At 36.1% G+C, this 22,672-nt stretch overlaps 1 protein-coding gene across 1 annotated transcript; it reads right to left on the bottom strand.

Annotated features, from left to right (window-relative positions):
- Positions 1-451: 451 nt before the first annotated feature.
- Positions 452-18,648, bottom strand: LOC145241589 (uncharacterized). Its single transcript, XM_080104677.1, has 3 exons — positions 17,802-18,648; positions 16,995-17,582; positions 452-525 (listed from the first exon to the last, which is right to left on the bottom strand). Exons 1-3 carry the CDS (start codon positions 18,646-18,648, stop codon positions 452-454), a joined length of 1,509 nt encoding a protein of 502 aa, XP_079960803.1.
- Positions 18,649-22,672: the final 4,024 nt, after the last annotated feature.

The following is a 22,672-nucleotide window of genomic DNA, read 5'->3' as shown; positions in this document are numbered from 1 at the left end:
TATATTTTTAATTTTGGTGCAACGGATAAAAGTGCTTAGTTATAATAAGTTCTTAATGTTGGTTTCCTGGGGTTGGAGCTTCAATTCTAAGTACAGGTGATACTAAGAATACAATGAAAAATTATCTTCAACTTCTAGCAAGTCATGTCTAACGAAAAGAGAGCAGTGGAGTAAACATGGGTGTCGTTCACGATCCCGTACGGATCCCCGAGTTCGAAAAGATACACTTGAAAAGGGTCGGAGGTTACATCAACTGAAACGTTGTGAAATAAGCAGAAATAGCGGATACATATGAACCTAAACTTATGAGTAATTACGTTCTAAAAGTAAGGCCTCCTATTTTTAAAAAAATAGTTGAAGAGCTACGGTACCATTAAACAAGCGACCTCTCGTGTTCGAGATTTTTTTTCTATCCAGTAACCACTATTCTCAATGTATTTTTCTGAGTAATTCAATGACAGATCTCTTCTTCTGACGCATGTCCATGACAGAATTTGTTTTCTAAGTGTCTAATACCGTCAATATCTACAACAGAGAAATGAAACTTTCAGATCATGAATGGATAAGACTAATCATGATAACGATGCAATTTGTAATCTCCTCTCATTTACCCGAGCAGAATAAAAAAGACATTACTTTTGGAACGCCACTACAATATCGCCATTTTCTCTTCCTTGCAACCTCTTTCCCACAGAAGAGACGTTGCGAGCCTTTGCAGACGAGCATCCCAAACATATACATAAGGTCTTTAAATCCCAAACATATACATAAGGTCTTTAAATCCCAAACATATACATAAGGTCTTTAAATCCCAAACATATACATAAGGTCTTTAAATCCCAAACATATACATAAGGTTTTTAAATCCCAAACATATACATAAGGTCTTTAAATCCCAAACATATACATAAGGTCTTTAAAAGAATTTAAAACTTCGGATTTAAAGTAAAATAAGCAAAGCATGATTTCGCAGCATGAACAGTATAAAGTACTTAGGTCACATAATTGATAAAAATGGAAGACGCCGCGTAAATGAGAGGACAGAAGCCATAAAAAACATGTCTGCTTCCGATAATGTACATGCGCTCCAAAGTTTTCTGGAACTAGCAATCTTCTACCAGGTCTTCATTAGGAACATGCATGACTTGCGCGCCCCGCTGAATGAATTACTAAAAAAGGAAAAAGACTGGAAGTCGACGTCTGAATGTTAAGTGGCGTCAAAAAAAGTCCAAGATACTCTAAATCGGAACTGTTTCTTACGCACAACTGAAAATAATAGTCGCAAGCTCATATGGTATTGGATCTTGCATACTTCATATAATGCCCAACGGTACCGAAAAACTGATCGACCATGCACCAAGAACGCCACTGCCAGCCGAGACACAAATCGAAAAAGAAGCTATAAGAATGATATTCGCGGCAACTACATTTTATAGATACTTACATGGCAGAACGTTCTCGTTACCAACCGATCATAAGCCGTTACTTACAATTATCGGATTCAGAAAAGGTTTACCAACATATACTGTCAATAGACTACTGAGATAGGGTACTGTCCTACCAAATTATAACTTTAGATTGGAGTACCTGCCATCAAAACAAATTAGCCTTGCGGATGGCTTATCAAGATTGAGAACAAAGAAAAGGAAACCCTTTGAGCTTTCAATATAAAATAGTTGCTACTTACCCACACTTACACTGTTACGTACGATTGTATTTTATTATAAAGAACTGTCTAAAACTAGTCATTAATCTTATATATAAAGTGGATAAAGATTTGTCTGTTCCGTTGGCAGGTATGCATTTCTAACTCCGAAATACATATACAAATCCGTTTCATCAAGGACAGATTAAATATTGTTACATGTTTTTACAAACAATAAATTCAGTTTCATTCAAGTTTGTCGATTGTTATATTTAACCTGTCAGTATCATATTTGTTTTCTAATTTATAAGAGTTAGGATAAATTACTGCACCTACTGTATATGTAAAGAAAAAGGCCAATCAAATTTGCGTCCGTGCGGATTTTTCAACAGGTCTTAAAGAAGCTCTAAAAGATTACCACTATCCCCTCTACTCATTAGACGAGATATTTTATGAAATGAATTGTGGAATAAATTTTCCAAGATGCACTTAAGCGATACTTATCTTCATGTCGCTGTTGAGGAGTGCGCAAAACTCCTATGTATCAATACTAAACAGAGGTTCATGCACGGTTTATAGGTTGGCATTCAGAGTTAAGGTTGCATCTGCGATATTCCAGCAGGCCATGGGCACCATACTAGGGTGCCTGGACTTCGCGTATACCTACATGGATAACATCGTAATAGCAAGAAAATCTCTCGGGGAATATCCGTAACAGATATGAGGTTTTTGAGAGAATACGTAATTTCCGGTTTTAGAGAAAAAACGTGATTTTTTTTTATGAAGCAAATAAGATATCTCGGAGATATCGCTGACACGAAGCGGAAGAGACCGTGATTCAGAGCGGGCAGAAGATAAAAATATGGTATTCTCAAGAAATCTCACCGTACTCCAAAGCTTTTATGGGCTATCCAATTATTATGAAGTATTCGTGAAGAACACGCATGAATTACGCGCCCATTCGAATGAATTACTTTAAAATAGATAAAAATTGGAATTTGACAATTGAGTGACAGTCAGATTTTCAAATATAAAAACGACACTAACATCAAAATCATGTCTGACTTTCTTGAACGCATAATTAGAAATTATTGTCACTTGCGATGCTAGCTCGTATGGTATTACATGCGTACTACATCTTATGCCAGACAGAATAAAAAACCCACTGCAAACTCCTTGACAATGTTACTTCCGCAGAAAACGCGTACAGCACAATTGAAAAAAAAATAATAAACAGTCCTCAGTATAATTTTCGTAGTAACAAAATTCTATAGAAATCTGCATGGAAGGCGTTTAATCTGTAAACTGATCATAAACCATTAATAAAAATATTTGAATCGATAAAGGGACTACCAATTTACTCCAAATAGACTTTTGAGATGGGGTACCATCCTTCTCAACTATGATTTAAATTTTAATTAGAGTATTTATCAACTCATAGAATTGGCCATGCAGATGGTTCATCCAGAGTAATCGTTGATTGAAACCAACCACTAGAAGACTCAGTCATACCAGTTCTTTCGTCAAGCTGTGAAGTAAAGTCAATAATAATAAATACCGTTCGGGATCTACATGTAAAATTGTCGGAAATAAAAAGCAAAGCGCTCTAAAAGGATTTTATTTGCAAGATTATAAAAAAGACAAAAACATAGCAACTAAGGAGAATAACATTTCGTACGTCTACTCACTTTGCAACAGCTGTTTTTAAAATTACATTTTCACCCCAAACAATGCACATTGCCACTTTGGTGCAGAGAGCTACTATCAGGGACCTAAGTTGCTGGGATACTATGTAGGGAATTTAGCAGCAAGATGTCTGTTCACATTACACTTGAACTTCTGAATGTCAGTACAGTTGGGAAAGCAGGAAACCGGAAGAGAATTCCAAAGTCTAGTAGTTCTGGAGAAGAAGCTATTAGAGTAGAAGGCCTTCCTACATCTAGAGGTCTCTACTTTGTAGGGGTGGGACTTCGCTGCTTGTCGGGTTTGTCGGGGTATTTTCGTCGAGAGGCACAAAGGCTTGTAGTTCGACAGAGCATCCACTATTAAAATACTTGTAAAACAGGTAGAGGGATGCAGCTTAAATGATAGTTTGGGACTTATCAGGTTGGCGATTCTCTTTTAGACCATGTCCAGGAGCGAGAGACTAGTAGCAGATGCACCAGCCCAAATGTGACAGCAGTACTCAATACATGGGCGAATGGTTGCTTTGTAGAGAGACAGGATACTTTCAGGCGTAAATAACTTTCTAGCCCGGTAAAGAGAGAGAGAGAGAGAGAGAGAGAGAGAGAGAGAGAGAGAGAGAGTATGAGTGTTGCCTCGGAGCAATGGCAGCTGCGCAAGTAGAAATAAACCATTGGGAGTGTGGAACATGTGCTGCAACTGCTGCTTTAAAACATTCAGTAATCTCATTTGCGCACTGTTCTGCTAGAATAGAAAAGATATTTCCCCACGGGGCGTCTCTGATGTGATCTCTAAAGGCGTCCCAGTCAGCCTTATTGTAGGACCTTTCCATTTTAAGCAATATCGGTTCAACTTGGGTTCGCGAGTTTAGAGTAATGTCTATCATTTTCACAGCATGATCAGCATTCCCGAGTGGGCAATGAGCATTTTTTCCACAGTTCTCAGGAACAATGTTCAGAAATAGATCCAAAACTGAGGCTTGCTGGTTCTGGCGATCTGGGAGACGGGTCGGGAATGTTAGTGTCTGTGTCAAAGAATGGGATATAGCATAGTTATGAATGGCGCTACTAGCTTTGTCAGTGTAGTTAGAAAAGCCAGGCCAATTTCTGTGGTGGGTGTTAAAATCACCAAACACATGTATTTGGGCGCTAGCGTTAAGGGAAAGTGCTATGTCTATACTGTCAGAGACATAATTGATTATAGTACAGTTCTGGCTTGATGGAGAGCGATAAAGAAAATACAGGTAGCTAACACTATGTTTTCAAGTTAGTTTAAACCACATGAAGAGCTGGTCACCCGATTCTAGTTTAGCATTCTTAGATATGGGTGGGTGTTACGAATATAGACTTCAAGTCCGTGCATGTGTCTGTCAGAGTCCTTACGACAAAGTGGAAGATAACCGGACATGTTAAAGATGTTAGATGGGATGAAGGAGTGCAAGTTAGTTTCACTTAGTGCTAAGATATCCAGGGAGTTTGCTAGGCGAAATGATTCTACATTATCTAAGTTAGTTCTAAGTCCTCGGATATTTGTAAATGCAAGCCTTAATGGAGGAGGCGAATTATTTGAATGTGTGTCTGGTTTTAACGTTTTTTGGATTGAGCTGTCATTCTTATTATACAGCGAAAGATTCGTCCACAAAGGATGGCCAGGTAAAACCCGTATGATTTCAAGTATATCGCCCGAAACCGGATATACTATCAACTCGTTTAGCGAAAGAAATAATTCGCCTATTTAGTTGCCTCTCCACAAGGGCAGAATTGGACACAAGGTCGGTTTTAAATGTGAGGAAAATCCAGCTCTCCAAAAAGAGTCACTCTGAGATAACTTTTATTTTTGTTCCTCTCCAATCATGAAGGATTTCTCCTTCACTGACTGAGGAAAGAAAAGGTGAAGTAGAGCATCATAACAGATACTACACTATGATGTTGTGGCAGGTGAGATCCGTGTTTTACAAATTTTCCAGTCAAAAACAAGTAAGACCGAAAAACGAATATCGAAAAATAGGTCCGAAAATGTTTTTTAAAAGTTGTCAAAAGAATATGCCGTACTGGGAGAAGGAAACAATACTTGTGAGGATCGGCGAGATGATGTATACAATTAAAGGCCAAAGACACACCCATAAGAAACATTAACCATAAAAAACGACATGAAAATGTCCTATAAACACGCAGGGTGGATCGAAAGAACCCATAAAAGTTTTTACGACACATTGACCTCTACACTCTTCAATCTTCGCCTGAACAACGAAAGTCGGGGAATAAGAAGAAAATCTACTTTGCCTTTAACAATTAACCTCATGAAGAAAATATATTAAAAGGAAATAAAAAATAACTATTAGAGAGTAAAAGGCTTCGGAGGGGGTGTTGTGGAGACACACCTACGAACAAACCTTTTTACACCATTATGAATGATAGTCATAGAGGAGAGGCCACTAAATAAATAAATAAATCAGAGCGAGACGAAAAAAATGCCATTATCTACCCGGTATTTCAGGTACATTTGTCTCAAATACAGGGTGGAACGATAAAATTGTCCTAGAAAAGACGAAATGATTCCATTACAGTTTGATGAAAACAGGTTTTCTACTACTTCGTCAATTGTATACAGATCCCAAGAGCGATAGGAGCCTCCTATTATGTCTGAAAGTGACACAATGTTCAACAAGCGAGATCGGAGATGCGCTGTTATACAACTCATGCTCTTTATCGATCCAAGTTATGACAACATGACCATTGCCAGTACCCTCAAAATATAAATGTGGACAGTTCAACGGTTGAGTGCACAGTTCAACGAAGTTTTTGGCCGCGGTTATGGTCTTTGGTGTGGTTTCAAATGAGGGCCACATCATGCCATCTTACATCTCCGAAGTTGGCTTAAAAATCAACACCAAAGTGTACCTGGATGTGCTGAAGAGTGTGGTAATCCCCTGGTGCACTCAGGTGGTCGCTGGCAGACCCTGACTGTGACTTGGCGTCGGCCCACAAGTCTAAAGAGACCCAGTTTGGCTTCAGAAAGATTGCTACGACTTTGTATCCTTCTCTCACTGGCCGCTCCTTCCCCGACCTGAACCAGTTCGTTTGGTCATACGTTGAAAAACATCACCAACATAACCTGTTACAACACCAAAGCTAGACTGATTGCTGCCATCCGCTGTGTATTCGCCGAGCTCCTGCCGGCGTTTATGGAAAAGGCATGCTTCCGATTCTGGACCCGTATCGAGGCGGTGTTTGAGGTTGAAGGCGGCTACGTTGTGTAGATGTCAGATCGACTACAAAATCAAGTTACCAGTGACTCTAGTACGATAACCATTATGTCTGCTTGACGGTTTTTTTTAAAAAAGTGATTTTAAACCTAGTAATTTTTAACATAACATGTGAACAATTCGCGCAAGTGCTGTTGTGAAGCAAATAACAAACAGATAAAAATCCGATGAGTTTCAAGTATCAATTTATACCCGTTAGCAGCCATTTTCCGGATGAAAACTGATTAAAAAGTTTTCCACATGTGTATATACCAAATTTCAAGTCTGTACATAAAAACTCGTTGAGTATTTGTCCTCACACACACACCCACACACTCATATATATATATATATATATATATATATATATATATATATATATATATATATATATATGTATATATATATTACAACGGCGATTTACCCACCGCCTTCATTTTTTTTTTAATTTATTCTCCATTTTTTAATACACCTTTCTTAAAAAACATTCATACATTTTCTTCTACACTGCCAACATAAATGAATAATCTTGAAAATATGTTTTTTTTTAAATTTGCGTTACAAATATATAACGCGACAATAAAACGTATTGTTTTACTGTGTACGTTTTCAGCGTCTCAATTGTTTTTTTTTTCGCATTTAAATTAAAAGATATACCAAAATTTGAATTTTACTTTAAGTATTATGGTATCTGTTCAGTTCACATTTACCTATAAGTATGGCAAACCACTTATAATTCAATGGCTTTAATTTTCTTTTCAAAAATAAACAATTATAAACAGAACTACTCATAGAAATCTATCTATATTCTTTTTTCATTTTAATATACTTTCATAGAAATGTGTCTGTTATGTCACAAAAAAGTATTTTCTTTACGTCGCAAGTGGCACGCTCATACATGAATTCCATAGCTAATATAACATACTGACTCAACGGGTTACGGGTGGTCTATATATATATATATATATATATATATATATATATATATATATATATATATATATATATAGAGAGAGAGAGAGAGAGAGAGAGATAGATAGATAGATAGATAGATAGATAAATATACATATATGTACGGGCATTCATATAGAAATAAATTAAACATTAAGAGACTAGCAAGGTTGCCAGTTAGCAAGTGCTAACTAAAAACAAGAGTTTTGTAAAGAAAATTTCAGAATAACGAAATTTATAATAAAATATTTTATATAAAAGATAAGAATCAATAAGTTAATTTCAATCTCTAAATGTTCATAGTCCAAACACCGGTTTGGTGCAAACAGTTGAGTAAATAATCACAAGTCAAAATGCTCAAAGCGTGAATTATATGCGTATGTAAGTAATATACTATGTGAGTATTCGGCAGCGTGACATTGTGTATGTGCGTTTGTTTAACTTGTTCTTGTTAATGCGTGTATAGCTGTAAATAAAAATTCATCTCTGTCGCTAATGCGCAAGATGAAAGCTTGTATGAGAGTCATTGAGTCGATTTTATTGGAGGGGATGTTGTAGAGAATTCGTTCTGGGGGTGCTGGTCAAAGTACGGCCATCTTGAGAATTCTGGCGAAAATTGATTTTGTTAACCAGGTTTTGTAAGAGTCTCTGAGATTGCACTGGTTTATTACTTTCCCATAGACTTACTTTTGGAGTTTGAAACTATTTTCGTTGGTTGTAAATACGGTCCTGTAAAAACTAATTTGCTTTGGGAAGAAACTAAGAAAGCGATTCCAAATGAAGTGAAGAGTTAAGCAATTAGAGCCATTTGCGATTCAATCGATGTAGATTAAATAACCGGTTTCGTTTAAAATCTGGTCAGCAAAGGCGACATAAACACGCGAAAAGAAAAAAATTAAATTAATTTTCCCTTGTATTACCAGGTGTAACTTGTAATTGTATTGTCATTAGATCCGTTTCAAATAATATTTTTGTCGGTTTGTGAGGTTTAGGTTTTAAATTGCATTTTCATCGTATTGTCATGTTTAATAATTCGGTTCCGTGTATACGTATTGTATTCCACAGCTTTTAAAATCCATGTAAACAGTCAATTTGTCGCAATACAATTGTCACGCTGTCCCATTTATTTGACACACGTTTCAAACACATTACAACAAGGAAACACCGGTTGACTTATAGAGAACCTAGTTAACGTTTAAAAAAAAATCGTTTCTGAATTTTTGAGATAAGGATTGGTTATTCGTATTATTTGAATTCATCCAACTACTGTTCTCATCTTGAGTGTGATTTTCACAACGTTTCTGTCTATATAACCTCCTAGCTTCTTCAGATATATCTTGTCGAACTGGGGAATATTTCTGTCGAACTCAGGAATTTGTCCGCAAAAACTCTTGGTGCATTGGTAGAGTACTTAGAAAAATCATTTGTAAAAAGTGATATTTTCCTGAAGGTTGTAGGTTCAATATTCAGTGTGGGTGACCAAAAATACAATTACGAAATACTTAAGACCTCTGTCTAGTTATGGCTGGCGGAACAAGAGCACGCTACTCCCGTGAAGTAAATAAAGGGTTCTGCTCGAAATACCGTCCAAATTCCCGAGTTCGACAAGATACTTCTGAAGAAGGTCGGAGGTTACATCGACCGGAAGTTGTGAAAAATTACACTCAAGATGAGAACAGTAGTTCGATAAATCCAATTAAAATAATCGTATTTTACGCCGTGACTGAAAAACGGATTAAGTTAGAAATAGCATTTCCATCGATAGGTGACACTTTAGAGTTATTAGCTAGTATCTTTATAAGATACTTTTCCTGTCTCTTTACAAAAGTCTGATTCAGTTCATTGAAATCGTCTAATAATAAACAACATTTCTCATCATATGTTTCATTTATTTAATACATTTCAACGACAATTTATTTAATTTATTTATTGCGGACTATTATCATCATCTTTGTTAGTTATTATTTCACGACGTTTCGGCCAACTATTCCTCTGGCCTTTGGCGGGTGGTAACCGCGACGGGATAGGAACTCCGAATCTCCTGACTGCATTCGCAGCAATTACTGCCATCCATAGTTGTTGTCATCTCACCACGTTTTGGCTAAGTAAGCCTCTGGCCGGCTTTGAGTAGGATTGAAACCACTATCTTCAGACAATTCTCACCTGGAACCGTAGATTAAACGCCTCTATCCACTGCGCCACGGGCCCCGAAGAGCAATCAAGGTTGGATTCTTTGGTCTTATAAATTCACGTTTATTCATTATCTGATCTTCCATGGTCGAGTCCATACCGAATGGTACAGGGTGACCCCCTCAAAAAACAAAACAAAACAAAACAAAAGCTAAATGGAGGCCATCTAGAACATATGCTGTAGAACAGAGAAAAAAAGGCCAAGGACCCTAGTGTTTTGATGTGATACTTTGAATATAATAAACTAGTTGTGACCAAAGTTTCATTTCACTCGGACAAAACACTAAGAAACGAGGGCATAATTAGAGTTGGGGCCCATTTTTTTTTGGTCACCCTTGTGACATTCGCTGTTGGGTATGTATATAATTAATACATACGAGTCTCGGGAAAGGACCAATCAACGAATGCGCTAAGCTATGGTTCTCCTTTCGCCGTCGAGGTCAACAACAATAAAGATTCGAATATATTTATTTTTGTTGGCTTGTCTCGACTAGAATCCAAAGCGCACTGAGGTTATGCGGAATTATCAATTCCATCGTGTGATATTTTACATACGTCAAACAACAAAAAGAAAACCAAAGAGTGGATTATATTTTAATTCCAAACCACGAGTACATCACGCGCGATTTTTTTATTATCCAATATAGAAAATATAGAGAGAGGGAGATTTCTCTTGTTTTTTTTTTTATTTATAAAATGAAAAGTCATATTGCATGTAACTATATGTGCCAGTTCAATATATTTATATGCTGAAATAATAAAACAATTATTCACACATTAAGTTTGAATTTGATTTTTTTTATCACTTCTTCAAAACATTCGATCTTTTTTTATTAAAACATTTGATCCCTTTTTCTTGTATTTGTGTCCATAATGCATCCGCATTTCATGGTAGAGAAAAGAGGAAATATATATGCAAACATTTAGACCTCTTCCGAGCTCATATTTGGTTTCTTCTTTCTTTTTTTTTTTGTTAGAAGACTATGACCCCGCTATGAAAACTTCCTTCTTCGCACCCTTCATATTGCCTTCCGCATTAAAAGAAAAGATATCTGTATTACCTTAGATTCTTCCAAGCTCATATTCTTCTCCTTTTCTTTTTTTTTCTTTTTTCTTCTAAGTCTTGATGGGGTTCATTCGGTAATCCTCTTTTTCTTCCACCCCACGTGGCGCGTCGCGTCTACACCATTTTTTTTTATCTTCGCGGCAACTAAAACTTTTTGCTGCCTCAGTTACCTCCCTTCGCCCTTGCTTCTGCTGATATTCTTTTTCTACGTTCTCTCTCTCTCTCTCTCTCTCTCTCTCTCTCTCTCTCTCTCTCTCTCGTTATCTTGTCAACGTGCTGTTTCGACGGATTTGTTTACCTTTTTCGTACGGGCCCGTCACACCATCCTCCATAAAAGAAAAAAAAAAATTATCAGAAAAATTTCTTTTTTTTAAATCCAGTCCCTGGATTGCGTCTAATTTATTTGTTTATCTCAGCACCTTTTATTTATTTATTTTTTTTATATCACTTGACAACGCGAAAGCGTGTCTGCTACTTTGGTCTCTGTTCCGTTGATATGTTGTATTTTCAAAGGATATTCCTGTAAGATTAAAAACCAATTTTGCAGTCGTCTATTTTTGTTTCGCATTTTGCTCAAAAATGTGATCGGATCATGGTCGACATACAATTCAATTGGATCTTTCCCAGATGTGAGGTATATTTCAAAGTTATCGATTGCAAGAATAACCGCTAATGCTTCCTTCTTGATAACGGAATAGTTTTTTTGATGTTTGTTTAGGTTTTTTGAGAAGTCGCAACATAATCCCTTATGGGTTCGGCCCATTTATCTGAATTTTCCCATTCTTCTCTAATGATTTTTTATCGGGTTTCTCAATTCTCTGCCATATACCAATTCGAAAGAGCTATACCCCAAGGATTCTTGTTTAGCGTCTCTCATGGCAAACAATACGAACGGCAACTCTTTGTCCCATTCATTTTTCCTTTCTATACAGTGTGCTCACAGCATGCTCTTAATGGTAGCATGAAATCTTTCCAGCGATTGAGGATGATAAGCGCTCGATGTAACGTGGTGAATTCCCAACGTTTCTGTTACTTTTTTGAATAATTTCGACGTGAAATTTGTTCCTTGATCAGACTGTATAATTTCTGGTATCCCCATTTTTGTAAAGAAATTTAATAATTCCTCGATTATTTTTCTTGCGGAAATATTTCGCAATGGTATTGCTTCCGGAAATCTTGTGTTAGCACACATTAATGTTAACAGATATTGATGTCCTGTCCTTGTCTTCGGCAAGGGTCCTACGCAATCTATTAGTATCCTGTCGAACGGTTTCCCAGTTATGGATATGGCTTTAAGTGGTGCTGGGGAATTCCAAACTGTGGTTTCCCCGCCGTTTGACACGTTTTACAAGATTTACAAAATTCCTTGACACTTGTTTTTATTACGGGCCAGTAAAAGTGCCTGGTTAATTTTTCGTAGGTCTTGTTCACACCTAGGTGTCCAGCTAGTGGGGCTTCGTGTGCTAACATTAGCATTTCTCTCCTATAGTCACTTGGTAAAACAATTTGGCATCGCATATCCCTTCTATTTCCCGGTAACTCTTGACCGTCGTATTTCCTTTTTAATATTCCTTCTTCTATAATTTATTGCTGTTTATACCGGTCACTTGTGGGCTTGTTTATTTGTTCAAATAATTTTTTAAGCTGACATCCTTTTTTGAGCCTCTTTTAATTCCTCTTGTGATTTTTTTAACATTGAGTCCTCTGTCACCGACTTGGTAGAATGGCGTTGGCTCCCTGCTTTCCTTCTTATGTGCCGTCATTTCTCGTTCTCTGTTCGTTTTTCCTTTTTCGTTCCGCAGATTATATGCTCCCGTACTTCGTCTGAGATCATATCTGTCTATCTCGTTTATTTCTATGTTTACATCATTCCCCAGTAATAAATCTGTTTTTCATAGGAAGTTCATCTATGATTCCCACCTCTATTATCCTCGTAATCTTCCCTGCCTTCAGCTTAATCTTTATCACTGGTATTTTCATATCACATCCTCCTACTCCTCTGATCACCACGTGGTTGATAATTCTGTTTTGGGGCGCCATCTTTCTTAGAATCACCGATTGCGCGGCCCCCGTATCCCTCAATAATTTTATCGGTATTTCTCTTCCACCCTTCCTTATTATCGTTCCCTTTCTCATGAAAGGTTTATATATATCGTGTTTTGGCACTGACGAAATTACTCCTTGTGGCTTAGTTCCCACATTGTTCTTTAATTCGGTTCCTCGATTCGATCTGCATTGAATTGATATATGTCCTATTTTTCCACATTTATAACACGTGGGTGGGTTCATCCTCTGTAGCTGTGTTGGTCGGCCATTCTTTGAGTTATCCCCTCGCATAGCGATTTCTTTCGGTTCATTTGCCCGATTTATTATTTGCAGTTTATTTCTTTCTTTCCGACGGAATATTATATATTCGTCAGCCAGTGTTGTTAGCTCACTGCCTGATTTTGCTCCTTTTTCATTCAAGTGTATCGGCATGTCATCAGGTAATCCATTTAGAATTTCTTCGATCAGGATGAGCTGTTTGATTTTTTTTCTGGGTCTCCGTTCACCCCTTTTGAATCATACAATTTCTGTCGTTGCCTCAGCCAACCTGATTTCTCTTATCCGAATTTCTTGTTCCATCCTCGCTTTTTCCAATCGACTTTTGCTTCAATTCTATATTTTTCCAATTCTAGTTGTTCCCTTGATAATTCGTTGTAGTCACTATGCCATTCATCTAGCGTTTCTGGCGCGAAGATCTGTTCTTCCACCATGTGCTCTAGTATTATCCCGATAATTTTGTTTTTTCTCATTTTTGTTTCTAACTCCAGTCTCTCTCCTACTGCAATTAGCTCGCTTTTCTTCATTTCTTCAAGCTTTTCGAGAGACGCTTGTATTTGTGTCCATAATGCATCCGCATTTCATGGTAGAGAAAAGAGGAAATATATATGCAAACATTTAGACCTCTTCCAAGCTCATATTTGGTTTCTTTTTTTTTTTTTTGTTACAAGACTATGACCCCGCTATGAAAACTTCCTTCTTCGCACCCTTCATTTTGCCTTCCGCATTAAAAGAAAAGATATTTTCCCTTTTTTTTTCTTCCAAGTCTTGGTGGGGTTAATTCGGTAATCCTCTTTTTCTTCCACCCCACATGGCGCGTCGCGTCTACACCATTTTTTTTTTATCTTCGCGGCAACTAAAACTTTTTGCCGCCTCAGTTACCTCCCTTCGCCCTTGCTTCTGCTGATACTCTCTCTCTCTCTCTCTCTCTCTCTCTCTCTCTCTCTCTCTCTCTCTCTATTTGCTTACCTTTTTCGTACGGGCCCGTCACACCCTGTATATATATATTATTTATTGGAATTCATTATCAATAATGAATTCCAATTAAATAATATATAGACAATTTATTTCTTCATGTTTTTAGTGATAGCTGTTACCAAATAATCATACACGAAGACCATGGTGATGAACCCAAGGAGGACAGCTTACAAATCCTTCATACGGAATAAAATCCTTTTCTATGAGAATTTGGAGAACATTAAAGAATTTTTAAAAAAATTACTGTGTTATTTACATATCACTTTATAATTGGTGTGGCAACACAGGTGTAATAACGTTAAACTTGTTCAATGAAATTTGAAAAAAAATAGCAAGTAAGGCTACCCTCGCTATCTGAAGAGAATTCGAAAAGAAATCATCAACTCTAAATACAAGATCAAAGGTAAATTTGTTGCTTTAAAATCATGAAAAACTATAAAAATTTACAGATTGAAAAATAAATTGACTTGATTCCATGATTTTTTTTACATGGAAGGCACCACTTATCAAGGCCCGGAAACCACTCGGGGATAAGGGTTATTGCGTGTACAGTAATCAATGGGATAGTATCGTAGTAATCGTTAGTATTGGAGATTTGATAAAGTGTTTTACTTAAGGGGGCGGTTCATCAGGAATTTGTTTATGTTGGACTTCAAAACATCCAAGTTGTAGTCAGGTGGGAAACAGGTAGATGGAAGAGAGTTCCACTGGCGTGCACTTCTAAGGAAGATTTGTTCATGGAATCTACGTTTTGGTTTTGACACAGATAAAGAGTGGGGAAAATTTCTGACAGTGGTTTCAGCTAGACGGGTGTTTATCGTGAAAGATTAGCGAGGGGGGATCATGGATTGGAGCTCAGACAGGCACTTGCCATGGAAGTAACGATAAAACAAATACAGGCTCGCAACGTCTCTTCTGTGGGAGAGAGGTTGCAGGAAAGAAAAAAGGGCATCCCCCACTAAGCCACGAAGTCTATTTTGTACTATATCAAGGCAGGGTAGGCTGATTTTAGCAGCTCTAACCCAGATGTGACAGCAGTACTCCATCCTTGGATGTACTTGGCTTTTATATAGATAGAGAATTGCATCAGTAGTGAGATATCTTCTGGAGCGGTAGAAGGATCCCACCATCTTTCCAGCGACCTTGGCAATAGACTTGATGTACGTTTTCCATTTCAGGTCAGGAGTAAAGGTCAATCCCAGAAGCTTATCAAAACATAGAGCCTTCCCTAGACGAGAGCCATCCATTTCAATTGATGCCAGATGAAGATCAGAGCGCTGATGTAAAGATAGGAGCTTGGTTTTAGATGCATTAAAAGTAACCAGCCACGTCTTCCCCTACTGTACGGTGCGCTCAAGATCAGAGGAGAGAGAAGCAGAGAGAACTTTGTCATTTACGGCCTTTGATGTGTTGCCATAGATTTTATGTGAATATTAGCAAGAAGACTGATCGGGCAGCTTTCTATTCCAGTAGTTTCTTTCTAAAAAGTACAAGATTGTGGAAATCTTTTCCTACTTACTGTTTTCCTCCTACCTACAACCTGTTTTTTTTATTTCCAGATACATTTGTTTTTTGTTAGCTCGTTACATCAAATGGTTTCACACCTTGTTTGGAATTATTTCTATAAGAAAACGTTAATCAAACAGCAAACAAATCCTTCCAACGTAATAACATGTTACATCTGTTTTAGTATCTCTTTATTTCTATGTATATACTAGCTGAAGTACACATCAACGCAACGCTTCTAAAAAATTCTCTAGTTAATATCTATTCAAACAAAACCCTTTTTTATTTAAATTGCAATAAAACAAATTTTTAAATATTATTCAGGTTTGTGACTATAAAAGATATCGGTTAGGGAATAACTAGAACGGCAAACGACAAGAAAATTTAATGCAAAACTCGTAGCATAAAAGATTATATATAAAACTGAACTGAAAGCGAACGCTTTATTTACGCGGAAACTGAATTTACGAAAATAGTTTCTTAGAGATTTCATGAATTCGGGTAACAAGTCTCTTACACATCATGTGTAAGTTACTTGGATTCATGATAAATCGAGAAGTAATCAACCACAAAAACAGCCTATTTAGTGACAAGCAATACAGCTTTCGTCCTGAGAAATCTACAGCTGATGTGCTGACTAAAGAAAAAGTTTAACAACTTTTCCTTTTTCCACTAGTTTTATTTTGTGGGCTCGTTTCGGATATTCTGAACATAAATTCACAATTTTTGTAACCCTTTCTTCATTTTTTCTGCAATAATTTTTCCTTCTTGGGAAAAGTGATGACCCGGGAGAATTAAAGCTATCGCACTACGTATTAAAATCCATTTTCGACTTAAACACAAAATCGTTGGAGTGTCTGTGTGTATATAGGGGGGGGGTCTGTTTAAAATGAAATTCGTGAAGTCACTGAAATTTGTCTGCTGACAGCTGTTTACTGATTGACTTATTGTATCGACATTATCTGGCTGTTTCCGTAACCGTGCCGGAAGATGGCGACGTAGGGTTGCAAGGACTTGTGTTCACAATATTAATAAGAACCATTCTATGGTTTTATATGAAGATTAGTATGAACACTGGCGGAGCATTTTCTATCGTTATTTTTTTATGGGAGAGCCTACCCTTTTCATGATGCTTATTTTTGAAAATGAATACAACTCAATGACAATTTATTGACAATAACAATATTTTTTCAGGTCGCCTCTTGATATACAAATAGACTGGTTGCTACAAAAACGTAAAATGCTTATATCGCCTTTCATTGTAATATAATTATGAGTGGTGTTATAATTGACTGACGCTTCGAACACGAAAAAACCTGGGATGGTTCTTACAGTTAAATGATAGATGGTGCGCAGCTGTGTGTGTATAACTTTCATTTTACATGTCTCTAAAGGATAGTGGTTCTTACATGTACGGCTCAAGATCATTTTGCCATTAGTATACGTAGTACCGGCTGCTTTGATCTTGTGTAGTTTCAGAAACGCGCATTTCTCCTTTTCGGGCTGAAGAATTTTGTTAATGTGCGCTACAATCAAAATGGCAATTTTTCTCACGGTTGCATCATTAGTCTGTAGTTTCTCGATTCTTTTACAAGTACACCAATCTGGTTTTGCCGTCTCGCAACTTCTGTTCTCTGGTATTGGACCGAAAAGACTGATACCACGAGCATTCAAATCGATCTTCGGCAGTTTTCGTTCGAAGTTACCAAAGTCAAGGGCCGTCACCAACATCTCATGGATATCGAAAGGCGGGGTCAGTTGTTTACTGTTTTTTTTTTTCAAATTTTCCCATAATACTGGAAATTTCACGGACAGCCATTTTGGAGGTACAATATACATCATTGGAAGTCTCTCTTCTAGCGTACCCATCAAGGTTTCTCGAAATTTTTCTACACGTATTCCGTGATCCGCAAATAGAACTAAGAGGGTGTCGTTAAGCAAATGTTCACTGTGTAACTTGACGAAAAAGTCTCGAAGAACGTAATCGATGCGCCCAGCTGCATTTAGTTGGTTGTGAGATGGATATGTATTAAAGTTAAACACGAAGTGCTTTTCTTATTTATGCAGCTTAATAAAGTCATACATATAGTTAAAAATAAAATCCTGGTACAATCTTCCGCGCACGCACATCTTATCTCGTGACAGCACACGAGACTCTTTAAATATTGCCATCGACATTGGACGAAAATAATAATCGGTTGGCGGTTCGTTAAAACCTTGACGGAAGTAACTAAATACGGGCATATCAGAAGCGTCCTCAATATACATTGTCTTGTATCTTTTTTGTCGAAATTTGTTCAAGATTTGGTCGTACTCATCAAATTTCTTAGTGGACTTGAGGGTCCATCCAATTTCGTAATCATATTTTCCGAATAACAGTGCTAAAACATTGAAAAAGGTATTGTCCGCAATTTTGTTGTAGCCATGTAGTTCGTTTAAGAGAAATTTTCTTGTGTTTGACAATTGCCTGTGTGAGTTAAGACGAGACAATGAATCTACCCCGATCATGACAACATTCAACATATTTGCATGGTAATTTCTTGGGCTATTTTGAATCTTTAACCGTGAAGAATTGGAATTGTTCCTTGGCTGCATGAATGCATGGAAATTTTTGTATAATCTTTGTTTGTTGGAACAAAAGCATTTGACCCTAATGAATTCGCTGGTCACATTGATATCTCCATGGAACTTGGTAGGTGTAGAATATTTGATATGGTTGTCATCCACCCGGATGATATCACTGTACTCGCAGTGTTTAACTGTACTTTTGCAAAAGATCGTCAAACCGGTCATATTAACCAACCGCTTATCTTTCTGGTGAGTAAAATCAATTTTGAATGGGCAGGTCTTCCCTTTACTCATTCTGAAATACTTCACTTCCGGTTTATGAAATGGTTCAAATTTGGGGATTTTGCAGTTACTGTTATAAACGATGTGATGTTTGTTAAAATGTTTTGAATTTTCTTGTTTTCGTTTATTTCTCGTACCAAAATTAATATACACAAGGAAGATGACGGACACTCCCAGGAGGACAGCAAATGTTTTCTTCGCACAAGATAACATCCTGCAAAATAAAACTGTATAAATTATAACCAAAACAACAAATATTTCCTTAGCATCGAATAACTACGAGTGAAACTTCGCGAAATGGATTTGAAAACTAATGAAAACTAAAATAAAAATAAGTATTGATATTAATAAGTATAGTAATGTTATAGTGCTTATTAAAATAACTTAAGTCATGCGTCAAATGACATAGAGGGTAGAAAGTCTCAATTAAGCCATATTGCAGGCAACATATCTAAGGTTATTGAATGCCTAATATAAAGCAACAGTAGTTAACATCCAGCCGGGTTTAACTGCATTTCATAGCCAAAATTGGGTATTAAGCTTTGATGAGCAACTCTGAGATAGCATTTCAATAAAAAGTACCGGGGAAGGGAAACCTTACACGAATCATTTCTTGTATTATTCTAAAATAAGTGTTCAAAATTATCAAACTAACAACAACATAAGTAGGTTCGGAACATTAAGCGTAGGTCCCACGTCCGTTAAGGAACAAGACTTCCCAGGTCGCTATCCAGAGAAACCCTTGAAACTCTACCACTAATTGTATTAAGACCTTAAATAAAATTATGATGAAATGTTTTTTGAAAAGTGATATCTCAGTTAAGCAATATATACAACGACTTCAAAACTGGAATGAGTTAAGCCTGCTTGGACTAACAGAGCAAACACTTTGCAGGGCAAACCCGCGTGATAAGAACGAATGAGTGATTATCTTTTATTGAAACTGAAGAACTAAAACGAGAAATTGAGGGATGAGACTTAGATGAGTTTGTGGACATAAATAAACTTGATGTAGCAGACGAAATGTCGAGTGTAGAAAAAAAGCTAACGAACATATTATAACTTATGATAATCAAACTCTTAACTCTTTCTACAGATGACAGAAATCGATATTAGTATTTTGCATACTTATCGAAGACATTCTCATACAAAACCTATCTAAGAACACTGCCAGGCATATAAAGTACTTTCGTGTGAAATTTAATAAAAATCGGCCCAGCCGTTTTCGAATCCATAGAGAACGAACTCACAGACAACGTTCTTTTTATTTAATAGTAGAGATAGAGATAATGAAGTCATATTCCCCTCCGCTGGTTTGTTCACAAATTAATTAATACATACACGAGGTACGTTGTTTCACAAATTAATTTTCATACTGAAAACAGACTTATATAGATTTTTTTCTTCCAACATGATTTTTATATATACTATGTATTCAAAAGAAATCTACATTCAATCAGTACCCTCATATGCACATTGCATTAAAGAAAATATATTTTAATAATTAGCTGTATGTTATTAATTACTTGTTATGATAGGGTCGTTTTGATTACTGTATTTAGAAATGTTATTTGTCGATTTATTTAATTTATTTTGAAATTTATTTATATTTTATATAATTTATTTTCGCTTATTAATAGCTGGCAACAGTTACGCTTAAAACCGGAAGTAAGCTTATTTATTTCAGTTATGGAAGTTACATTGCGTTTCATTTTCATAAACCAAGATGGATGTGTTTTATGCTTCCCTAAATCCAACATGTGGTCACTTTTCATAACAAGTTAGGATGTTCGGTGTATCTTAAATCGTCGTGCTCGGTAAAAATGGCACCGGAAAAAATGGCACGGGTAAAAATGGGAAAAGTGAAAAAATAGGTAAAATAGCATTCTGACAAAAAGTCGATTTTGTCAGGTTCAAGATCTGTAGAAGCACTGAAAAGAATATTTATAACGTTTTATTTAGTAATCTATAATATAAATCCCACCTGCCTTTTTTAATGTATGCATGTATATATGTTTGTTTGCCTAAAAATCTCGACACATGCAACGGATTTTCACGAGATTAGTATCCTTTTAAAGCTCGACCCTTCGGACGACAAATATCGAAAAATTGGCTAAAAACATTAATTCCTTCAACATCAACTGGGCACTTTCCTACAGGGAGGGGTCGCTTTTTTCGTCGATATTTTCGATTGACTTCGCCACTTCCGGCTTTTTTTTGCTCAACACACTTCCAAACACCCGGGCAGCGTCGGGCACCCAGGCTAGTTATTTTATAAATAACTATGTATAATAATCTGAAAGTAGTTTAAATATAGTTTTACCACTACCATATGTACCTAAATTCCGTTTATTTTTTTAAAGTCTTGAAAATTGAAGCTTTATTCAATGACTAGCATGGGTGCCCGGCGTTACCCGGGTGTTTGGAGGGGTATGCTGAGCAAAAAAAAGGGGGTAATTTTTTAAACTTTGACCCCTATTATGACCCCTGAAAATTTATTGTTTTGGCCTCAAATCAAGTTATTAAGTTAGATCCATGTCCACGGAAGCTATATCTAAAATTTCAAGTGTGTAGACCCAAAATTGTCGGAGAAGTTTGGTAGAGTTCTCAAAGCTCAAATCGTTGAACTTAGACCCCTTAATCGCCAAATTTCTGGCTAAAAACCGATCACATAGATTTTTCCAAATCTCAGTACCCTGTATATCAAATTTCGAGTCTGTAGACTAAAAATTGACAGAGGTATTTCGTAGGGAAATGTACACAGACACACACACACACACTTTCACTTTTATAGATATATAGATTTAAAATCTGAGTCTGACAGAATGACAAAATTATATTGCAAACCGATATATTAAACAAACGACCTTCAAAGAGACAAATGAACACATAAGTAAAAAAATTGTATTAGAAAACATTTCTTGATTATTCCACGTCTTTTTTTTACAGACCTGACGACTGAGGTTCGCTCTTAATAAAAATTGTTTTTTATAGTCTTAATTTTGACTTCCCTTTTCATAAAAAGCTAAAAAAAAAAATCAAGAAAGAAAAGAAATTTAATTTTATTTTTTTTTCATTAATTTCTTTCTGTGCAAAGCAATTCTTTCAAACTTACTCTGTTTCCAAAATGTTTTTATTTTATTCCCCTCCCCTTTCATTCATTTTCCTCCGCATCCTGGCAAGTATTAAAATAAACCATTTATAATATTTATTTATGGATTTATTTACTTATCATTTCTTTTGTATCGGTAAATGAATTCCATTTAAAAAAAAAACTGTAAAAGTCACGTTAAAGGTGATTAAGTTAAAAATTTACCCTTTTTACATTTATACGATTTCTGATCACTTTGAAAAAGGTGTGTGTGTTTTAAAAATGTTTTTTAACTGCTATAATCTCATTTATATATATATATATATATATATATATATATATATATATATATATATATATATAACAACGTGGGTATTCATATCGTGGGTTTGTATTACTGTACACATAGATGCGAAAAAATAGTCAAAAACAAATATATAAATAAATGTTATCAAAGGCAAGATAAGTTACTTTTCTACCTAACTGGATATATTTTTTGTGTTTTTATTCAATGTAATATATTTATTCAGCTCGAAAAACATACAGTGTTTACCGATGTGTTGGAAAATTCAAGATGGCGTCTCACACCCTCTTTAACACCGTAAGTTCGGGAAAAGGTGTTATAAATAAAAAACTATACAAAATACTATTAAAAACCCGCCGAATATATGTCAACCTATGTCACGGTAACATATATTGAGCGAGTTTTTAACAGTATTTTAACAGGGCACATCGTAAAAACTGACCCATTAATTTTCCTGAAGTAAAAACTATATAGTTTTTAAACTTTTAAAACTATACATTATAAAAAGAAAACTGTTCGAGTGATTTTTTTTTACATGGGTGTCACCACTTATCAAGGCCCAGAGGCCACTCAAGGATAAGGGTTAATAGGTATACATTAGTCATTGTGATTTTAGCATAGTAAACAGTGGGAATTTTGTAACTTGGATTACTTGAAAAAGAAAACTGTTCGAATGATTGAAAATGAAAACAAAATAACAATGTAAATATATTGATAAGAAAAAAACAAAAACAAACGAAGTTTCCGTTTCAGGAACCCGAGTTCAATTTTATGTCGTAATCATTCAACTCGTTAGCGGTTTTATTTAGCGATTAGGGATAACCATACGACATATCTAATTA

This window comes from Euprymna scolopes, chromosome 20 (assembly GCF_053919585.1).
Source record: "Euprymna scolopes isolate OS-2025 chromosome 20, ASM5391958v1, whole genome shotgun sequence".
Lineage (NCBI taxonomy): Eukaryota > Metazoa > Mollusca > Cephalopoda > Sepiida > Sepiolidae > Euprymna > Euprymna scolopes.
This window is presented reverse-complemented; position numbering and strand designations above follow the sequence as displayed.